The following is a 10,211-nucleotide window of genomic DNA, read 5'->3' on the forward strand; positions in this document are numbered from 1 at the left end:
CCAATAAAGTTTTTGTATTGCAATTTAAATATACAATACATTCCTCAGAAAGCTTGTTATATCCTCTGCTTGATTACTTTTCCCTGCCTCTTTGGCTTGTATACTTATTACTAACTCTTCCATTAGAAAGAAAAAAGTTTTGCTCTAAAAAGGTCCACTGGCTGAAGAAAGCAAACCACTTTCAGACTTAGCTCTGCAAAGGATCAATGTACCATGGTATCCTGCAGTTAACTGACCTAAATATATCATTCTTCTTGGAAATAATTGTTGACAAAGCCCAGATGCCAGTTTTCATAGATGTTGTCAGAGCACGTATCAACCTCTAACATATGTAAGAAAAATATAAATCAACAATGGCTACAGATAAGAAGTAAATTTATCTGGCAACACTACTGTAATTATATAATGTAAATATAACAAGAGAAATACACATGGTCATACTTATTCCTCATTTTAAATTAGCTTTTCGCCCTTTACAGACGTTGACCCAGATCATGTTTCTTTTAAACATGTCATTTTGATCCTCTCTGTGCTGCTTAAACAAACCTTTTAACCTATTTTAACATCGCTGTCATAGTCAAAGCTGTTTATTCTACATGCATAATTGAAACAAGACATCAGTCCATGTTTTCATGCCAGACCTCCTTCTCCCCTCCTCTCCCCTCTTTTTTTTTTTTTTGCTTTTTTAAAATTACACAAGACCATTTTATCCTCCTAATGTAAAAAGCACCATACCAAAACACTAGGAATGACTGACCTATTAAGGGCATTTGCTAATTACACAGACACTCACTTTAGTTTTTTCTACACAATGGTTTTCAGTTACATTTCACTTGAAAATTGCAGTTGTTACATTAACCTCTAAGCAACTATCAACAAGCATTTTTCCAAAATTCTGGGGATTTTACATCAAAATCATCACTGGATAAAACAAATAATCTCTTAACAGGACAAAAGAATACCACAATTTAAGGAAAGAGGGCTGCTCCCTACTAGGCAGTGTCAGGCTTTTACACAAATGCTTTTCCGTCACCTTGGTGGAACACAAATTTTTTCCTGTACAGCAGTACTGCCTCAGTAGAGAAGTGGAAGATTCCTTGACCCCAACTAGCTTGCAGTGTAGTGGTCAATAAATTTCTTTTTAAGTAGAAAATTCTAGGTCAAAGCTGCAGGACACAGCCTGCTTCAAGAATCCTGACTCTGAGGACCTTTGGACCTGTCCAGATGATTGCCAGAACCAGTATAAGTGTGCGCATCAGAATGTGTTCCCATGAGTTCAGCACATTTTCTCCCTCTATTTCAATCAGCTGTTCTCAATAAAGAAGGTAAATGCAGCCTGTGTCTGACTAGCTATTTCTTTGGGTAAAAATTAGACTACTTTAAGAAAGATGGACACAACCATAACCTTGTTTTCTCTTTCTCTAACATCATTCTAAGAAGAAGAGACACTGTCTCACCAGTGCATGTTCAGGTGTGCTTCAACTGCTGAGCCTCTTCAACCTGTGTGAAGTTTAAGCATTAAGTATATTCCAAGCTACTGAAATCTTTACAAGGCTGCAGCAACTGGAAGGATGCTCAGGTAAATAATTCCAGTTACCTGGGAAACTCCTGAAATCAAATGGTGAGGTGGCTCCTGAGCATGGGACTTCTCAGTATTTCCAGGATGGCAGTTTTAGAGTTCACACATCTGTATTCTACACAAATCCTACCTTAAGTGTCTATCTGTTACTAAGTTTAAGCCTCCAAACCTTTTGGAGTGAAAGGGAAAGGTGATTAGCTATAGTGAATGCAAGTAATCCTTCCGTACTGGCCCATGTCATACTAAGAATCCTGTTGAGAATTCCTACTGAAGTATTTGGAGTCATGGGTATGTCCCATATTAGATAAAGTTATAAAGCCTCTTCAGTACTAATACTAATGTTATGCACTAATTTATCCAAAACTGACAGCACAGAGTGCAAAATTGCATGTAATTAAGAAACTGCAAAAACCGGAATACATCTTGTGAACCAAGCCATGTAAGTGTAATTTTAAGTTACAAAAAAGCACCACCAACAATAAATACAGCTAAAATAAATACAAAGCACTGTCATTCCTTTATCTTAAATGCAGCAGAAATTTACTTTTATAAAAAAGTTAGTGCTGCATTACTTACTGGGCTTGGAATAGAGTCAGGATCAAGCTTCTTCTGCTGTGGACCTACAAGCTGAGCAGGACCCCCAGGAAAAGCACCAGGATAAGACAGTTGAGATCCTGCCATCTGAGGACCATAGTTTGCTGCAGAGTTACAAACGACAATTCATTTGAAGTATTTGTGTTATCAATTTTTAACATTAACTTTCGCCACACGATTCATTCTTACTCAGCTAAATGCAACTTCTCCTTCCCTTCTGTTTTCAGCACGTAAAAGAAATGGATTACTTTGGCTCATGCAGCCTGTGTTTTAAAGGTAAGCATAAGACTAGGTGTGACAACTCTGTCTCCAAAGGTTTCAGGTGCATGTTAAGTAGAGATTACCACAGCTACTCAACCCAGGCCATTACATTAGTGAGAATCTCTCCCCTAACAATAGTCAATGCAAACTGGTCTACTTAGCTGGCTTTTTAGTTGCCAAAATAACTGTTTTACTCACCTATGTCAGGTGAAATGATTGTATTGAGTTACAATTCTTTATTGCTACAGTAAAGCATTTTTGAAAGCTGCTTATGACAGACCATACTGTAAGACAGAGAGCAACCTATACCTTTATAGAGTATAAGAAAAATCTTTTCTGTAGTATGTTGTGCCTCTACCCATTACTAACCAAATAATTCTGTTCCTGATCCAAATCAATCTCCTTTTAATGGTTACAGTCTCAACAGAGTGCCAAACGTTTGAGCAGAAGCATAGCCTGCCTTGAATGTATTGATTGACAACGCAAATCTTTCCATTCTACAAAAAGAGAATTAAATTTTCATTTTTCCACATCAGCAGAACATCAACCGTGAATGGTCGCAGTTCCACCAGTGATTCTGCATGCATGTTTTATTTTCAATTACATAACAAACATCTTTCCTTACCTTGCTGAGGATGATATCCAGGCCCTGGAGGCTGTCCTGAAAGCTGCTGCAAGTTAGGATTTGGGGGGACAGGTCCAGGGATTCCATCTTGTCTGGCCATTGGAGGCAATGATGATTGAGCACAAAGGCCATTAACATTATTTGCTGGTGGAGGAACCTGTGATCCAGGTGGCAAAGCGATTTGCTGCTGGGTTGGTGGTGGCAGCTGTGGACCCTGAAAAGGTGCCGGATGCCCAGAAGACACGCGAGAGCTTGGAGTAGTGCCGGGACCTGAGCAAGAAACTATGTCAGCTGAGTCAAACATGACAACATACCAACTCTGTGTGGAAGGTGTTCTATTTTTGCTCCATGCATTTGCAACATAGAGGCAATATTGTATCCCATACTGACAATGCTGCACTATGGCGATTCTGAGTGACTGTTCCTGTAACAAATCTGACCTCACAGTTTTAAGTCTGAACTGATTCAGGCAATTTTCTTTTGGATCTATCTTCAATAAAACCCTGCAGCTGGGCTGGATGGGGAAGAAAGAGAGGGAAGCCAGGCTTTGCAATTCTTGATTAGAATACACATAAATCACTATTTGCTTTTGAAATATTTAATTTCATAATGTGAAATAATGTTCTTTTTGCTTAATAACAGATTTCTCTCATGTGGCACGTTTTTGTTAGTCTGCTATTTGCATTTCACTATGACAGGTTTGATGGAAGATAAATCCACTCATTTTACCATCTTCTGGTTTTGATGCTAAAAGATGAAACGTGGGAATTATTTTGTACACACTGGTAAGGAATAGTTTGCTGTTTAAAAGATACAGATTCCAATTAGAATTAAGAGGACCCTGGAAATACGGAGTTTTTTTGAGACTTATAATCTGTAAACACTTATTACTTTAGAAAACCTACATTTTTAATTCAAATTTCTCCCCAAAGACCTATAGAAAAATAATTTGCAAGAAAGCTAAAAAAAATAACCAAAATTAGGTTTGGAGCAAAAGGACCAATGTGTTAATACAGAAATATTGAAAAGTGTCTTCTGTCAGACATGTTAATTGGGAAAAAAATTAATAATTCACAAGCAAAACACAAGCTCAGGTTCTCAGCTGGTACAAACAAACATCACTCCAGCAGCTTTACAAGCTGTGAATTTCAGCACTCCGTTCAGTTACACCAACATAGACTTACAGGTAAGGAAAAATGTGAAGAACAAAACCCAACACAGAGGCAGAATTGTAAAGAATCTACATCTTTAGTGGTCTGAAGGGTATCTCAACCTTCCAGTGTGTACCACAATAAGCAAAAATATTATATTTTATATAATTATTGCTGAAGGCAATATAATGAAGCCAGGAAGCAAAAAAAAATTTCTGCTCTAAATTATATGAATTGCTATATATGAATTGCTCTACAGGTGCTGGGCCACACCATCCTGTATAAAAAGGTCCGAGTTAATTTTGCACTTGCAGTTCGGTACATCAATGTTGAATTCAAGTCTAAATTAATTTTCCTAAGGTGAAGAAGGTGTAAGTTTCACAAACTATTGTACAAACAGAGGGTCAGACCCATGGTAGTTATGCAGGCTTCATTCAAGTCAAATCAGCAACTCATAAAGCCAGGGTAGGAACAGTGATATAGTATCAGTGCAGCCTGAGCTGAAAAGTTCACCTTTACAAGTATTTTACAAAGATACCAACCACCAAAGTGATCCTCGTTTAAAAAATTTCATCCACCTAAACACAAGCAAAACAAGATGCTAACTAAATTCCACTCCTTTTAAATGAAATGGTAAATGTCACCAGGAAACATTCAGGAAAAGCAGATACAAGCACACAGAAAATTAGCGGTGGGAAGTAATTTATGTGGACAAATCACATGATCACATCTTCACCTCATGGCTTAGGTTTGAGACATTTTAACCTCAAAACAAATGCAAACAAATTTAGATGAAAAACTAAACTATAAGACTTGGACAAAAAGAATAAGAGAGTTTCAAAACAGAGAGAAACTCTAAAAAGCAGAGAAAAATGAAACCCGGTCTGCACATTATTGCTCATGCCTTGGCTGTTACTGACAGGATCACCAAGCAATTTGAGAACCAACCGATAAGATAGCTGACTTTTACAGAAGGTTCATCAAACATCAATCCAGAATTAACTCAAGAATATTGATTGAAGGCATAGGATGAGGTTAAAAAAATAAAACTAAGAACTTGATCAAATGATAATTGTCAAAGATTTCATTTTTTCTTTGTACTGAAGTTCAGTAAGTTTCTAATTATCACAGTCTTAATAGCTTTAACTGAGAAAAAGTCCATCAGATCAGATAAAACCGATTACCATAGCTATTTATCTGCATGCTGTTGAGCTGGGTAGCAAGTTGTGTTGTAGATGAAGCAGATGCAGTATTTGGGTAGGCTGGTTGTGACTGATGGCTGTAGGAAGGATAGGAAGGTCCTGTATTGCTTGGAGGTGGAGGGCCTTGAAACCTAAAGGGAAAAATTAGTGCAGTTATGCAAAAAATTGCATCAATCAACCATAATTCTAGAAGATCTCATACATTTTCTAGAGCGGTGGTGAAACAATTAATTAGGACAGTCAAACTCTCTTATGAGTTTGCTCACATTCTGCTCAGAAAATGTATACTTGTATTAAAATACAATGAAGCACAGAGAGATTACACAAAGAGACTGTTTAAACATATATATATAAAAAAAAAGACAGTACATGTTTGTTTGCATACTTGTCAGAAGCAAAGAAGAGCGAGTATGCCATGGCAAAGATAGAGTGGTAATAACTATATGAAAGCTTGAAGATTAAGAAACACAAGCTTCTGAACATATTACATCACTCCATCCCCTTTCCATGCTTATAAAGGAAAATTCCCTACCAGGAAGGGATGAAGAAGATTAGTAGAAAATTCTGTGAAGAGAAGAAAATGAAATGAGAAACTGTTAAAGAGTTCCCTGTAGTAGGGTAAAAAAGATGATGCAAGTAGGGAAAAACTGCCTCATGATTATCAGATATGGAAAAACATGAATGCAAGAAAAAGAACTAAAGAAAAGAAAGTGGTAACACACATGTGGCTTATAAAGATACTTTCTACCAGACTATTTCACTCCCAAAACCAAGATTTCAGGCTATCTCCTAGAGAAGAGCTACACTGATTTTCCTATGACCGCTTCTAAAACTGAGGAGGGGCCTACCTATTTCCAGAGAAGTAGAATTCAATTTCCTTGAAATTTTGATGCAGAAATTTCCTGGCCTAGAATAGCAGCTCTCATCAATTCAGGAATAAAACAAGATTAGGTGAAAAACCATAGATGTGCAGCTGTCAGGGCAATGACTGGAAGCTAGGAAAGAGAACTGGTATTTTGCTGGGTTGGTCATGTCAACTTGACTCTGTTCATCTTCAGGACACCAACCACTTCTCCCTGTGCATTAGTACACTGTCTTCTACAACTGATCACCAGTCTCTCTGTGTCCTCCTTTACAGAGTGATAACACACAGCCAACAAACAGGCTTCTCTATTTTGATGTCTAATGAAACATATACATGGCTTTATTTGAACACAACTATGCAACAACTAAAAACCACAGAAGTACATTAAGACTTCAACTGACTAAAACAAGAATGGTGTTAAACAATGTCAAGCTCACTAAAACTAAAGTAGCTATAGGTACACAAACTAATTTCACCACTCCTGAGAGGTGGGCAAAATAATTAACATTTGACAGAATTAAGTAAAAGAGTTAAGTATATTTACACACTTATAACTATCTGCAATATAACCCCTGTGTAATAAAAATTGGCTATCCCCTCACATGATCATTTTTCCAACATTTCTTTTTACAGCTTCCACCTGTCCCTATTTTCTCCCTTCCTCACTCCTGTCTCCACTTCCTCCTGTGAGCCTTCTCTGGAGGCAGGACAACAGCACTTCAGATGAACTCTTCATAGTCAGTCTCAGACCTAAGCAAAACAGCAGCAGTCATCCATCGGAGAGAGTATAACAAAACTGCATTATAAAATGTCTTTACAGTATCCTATGGAGCCTTGGTTGTGATCCCACAACAATGAAGCAAAGACATCCTAACAAGGCGGGGGGGGGGAGAGGAACTACAGATACAGAGACATGCACCAGTTTCTAGTCAAAACTCTCTGGAAACGACTAATTTTTAAATAACAGCTTCTTGGTACCTCACAACAAAGAAGAATTAAGACATCAGAAAATAAGAAAAAAAAAAAGAATGCAACTTCTATATGAAACAGCAGTTATAACACCTTACTGCTGCTTGGAAGCAATGGGTCCAAGATCAAGAAGAAAGAATAATTAAAAATAAAACAAACAATGCATGATAAAGATCTGATTTGCTGTAAAAAGGAACTTAATGAGATTACAGATCACACTGTATGATCTGGCAGTTTAACACAGGGAACCAAACTAGAAGATCCAGTTCAGAATTGGAATAAGCCAGAACTGCTGAAGATAAAACAGATGCCATACTCAAAACGTCAGTGAAGCAGCTGGAGGCAGGTAACAGAGGTCGAATAGCTTAGATCTCATGTATTAATTCTTGAAAGTCACCTGTGTGGCTGTTGCCCTGGTGTACTGGGCCCATTTTGGAAGTTGGTCTGGCTGAACTGATGTGTACCAGGTGGTGGAGGCCCAACAGGAGCCGAAGATCCAAAAGGCACAGTTGATTTTGATACACCTGCAAAAGAAGAAGTACTTTTATGCAAGAACCCTGTAAGAAAGCACAAGATAGCCAAGAAACACAAGTGTACAGCCCTGCTCTAGCAATAAAAATACCAGCTCCAGGTGGCCCTGCTTGAGCAGAGGGGTGAGACCAGATGATCTCCAGAGATCCCTTCCAACCTCAGTCATTCTGTGATTCCATAAGAAAGGACAGACTTCTGGTCAGCTATAAAAGCAGATATGAAAAAGAACAGATAGTAAAAAGGAAGCAAATAGTGGTTAGTAACTTTCCAGCAAAAGAACCCAAAAGGGATGGTAAGAAACAGGCAAGAATGAATCAACAGACCCTGCAATTCAGTTTGGTAATTCCCTGTCACCCAGTCATCTTTATAGGCAGAAGCAAGTGGTCCCTTTGATTTCAGAGATCATGGTCAGAAAGAAAACTTGGAACAACCTTTAAAAAAAAAAAAGCCTCCATCTGTAGAACCTGTAAACCTATGCTAAAAATGGTTCTTAATTCAGATCTAGAACAGTGACTGTGAAGAGACTATAATTTATTTAAACAGCACTGCTGAATAAACAGCTTTTCAACCTGTATTTATTGAATTATTTTCATTTAAATTACTCCAACATCAAAAATTTCTTTTGTACCAAAACCGCTATTTTTCCCAAGTATTCTAACAAGCCAGTTACCAGAAGCAGCTCTACCTTCTGACTATATTCAGCATCGGATTAAGGTAACACAACTCTTGCTGTCTTTAATAAGAAGTTTTAGAGAAACTGGGTAAAACTACTTTCTTCTGTTTTCATGATAACGCAAAAATCGAGGACATCACAGAACATTTAAAAAACCTCACTATACTTGGATAATGAGTTCTGTCATTACCCTACTCCACCACCTCAAATAGTAAATTTAATGTAACTTACCATAATCTTAATGTTATTAAAAATTTTAACAAATACATTTTTTTAGACACTTTAGAGAATACTTCAGATATCTTTACTATTTTAACTAATTTTCCCCTCTGACATCAGGCAAAACATTGAGATGGTCCCTCTTCCTGCCTCCCTATCTTGCCTATGTATATTAGTACACTTACAGAGGGAAGAGGAAACCTTACTCTTTGGATATTTTCCACAGCCCAAATTCACTAGTCTCGCATGCCCACTTCAACTTTACTGAAGTTAGACCAGCGTGACTTACATACAGTAAAATGGGCTTAAATCCCATGCTCTCAATTTTTTTTTTAAGCTTCATCCACCATATACTCATAAATATATATATACACACACACACTCTTCTGGAAAGATCTGAAGCCACATATCAGTAAGTTAAAATTAATGAAAAGCAAAGAAGACATAAAGACAGCCATGTTTATGTGTTGGACGTTAATTACATTATCTGTAGCATGGTTATGCTGGTAGAAATAAAGCAAATATCCCCTTTGCCTGTAATTTGGTTATACCCAAGGTGACGTTCCTCATAGCAAGTAATTGCCTCCTGAGTAGTTAGAAAGCAGGTGGGCTTTCCTTACCATGCATTATGCAAATACAACACCCAGTAAGCATGCTTACGTAAGAGAACACCAGCTCATACTCATAGGCAAGTTTGTGTTCAAGAATTCAGTAGGACAAAGGTCCTGTTGTGAAGAATACAACCCATTTCTGAGAGCTTGCTTGCCATTAACATACAGGAGTCGAGAAACATTTCTCCATTCCCAGAAGTCGCCCCTTTTGTATTTGTCCGTATGAGGTATTACGCATAATACAACATTAAGCATTAGTGCTTATTGCTTCCTGGACAACGGAATTCACACACGCAGGTCAGATACCCACTACCACCGATCTTACATCAACATCTGAGCATCAACAACACCACAGACAAAGCTAGTGCAGGATCCTGTTGACGTAGCAGTACAAAATGAGCACTTTGTGCTGACACAAGTAAGGAAAAGAGATGCAAAATGCTTTTGTAGAACAGTAGACTCTGAAAACACATTTTAAGCTAAATTCATACCCGGTTGAGGTGCTGAGCATGAGGAGTTAGAGTCCCCATAATGCCCATAATGAAGTGAGGAATTAGGCGATCCAAAACCTGCAGAAAAGCCTCCTATTCCTGGCTGGGATTGGGAATAAGGAGGAGCTGCAACATAACCTTGTTGACTCATGATGCCAATATTCTCATTCCAAGTATTGGGTCCTCTTGAAGAACCTGCAAAAGAGAAGGTGACACCTGCTACTACTCTTCACTCGTTGTGCATTTTAAAAGGCTGTGAATTGTGCTCCCAAAAAAGACAAAAGATGCATTTGAGGGCAGAAAAGGACCTGGAAGTCAGTGGAAAATAGTGAGTTTGCCTGCTTGCTTGGTTTCCTCAGCACTACCACATACTGCATGAATTTAAACAAACCATTGAATTTATATGAATGGGATTCACCTCTCCCAGGCCAATGGAGAGA

The 10,211-nt window shown here is 38.0% G+C and overlaps 1 protein-coding gene across 1 annotated transcript in view; it reads right to left on the reverse strand.

The window, feature by feature from the left end:
• The window catches only part of SEC24D (SEC24 family member D), a 51,953-nt gene extending 42,031 nt beyond the window's left edge, over window positions 1-9,922 (reverse strand). Inside the window, exons 1-5 of the mRNA XM_009704202.1 lie at window positions 9,772-9,922; window positions 7,644-7,770; window positions 5,395-5,543; window positions 3,060-3,329; window positions 2,156-2,277 (exon numbers count right to left, since the gene is read on the reverse strand). Of these exons, the coding sequence (XP_009702504.1) occupies window positions 2,156-2,277; window positions 3,060-3,329; window positions 5,395-5,543; window positions 7,644-7,770; window positions 9,772-9,922 (819 nt within the window). The remainder of the gene's footprint in view (window positions 1-2,155; window positions 2,278-3,059; window positions 3,330-5,394; window positions 5,544-7,643; window positions 7,771-9,771) is intronic.
• Window positions 9,923-10,211: the final 289 nt, after the last annotated feature.

The sequence above is a fragment of the Cariama cristata genome, unplaced genomic scaffold (assembly GCF_000690535.1).
Source record: "Cariama cristata isolate BGI_N322 unplaced genomic scaffold, ASM69053v1 scaffold1447, whole genome shotgun sequence".
NCBI lineage: Eukaryota > Metazoa > Chordata > Aves > Cariamiformes > Cariamidae > Cariama > Cariama cristata.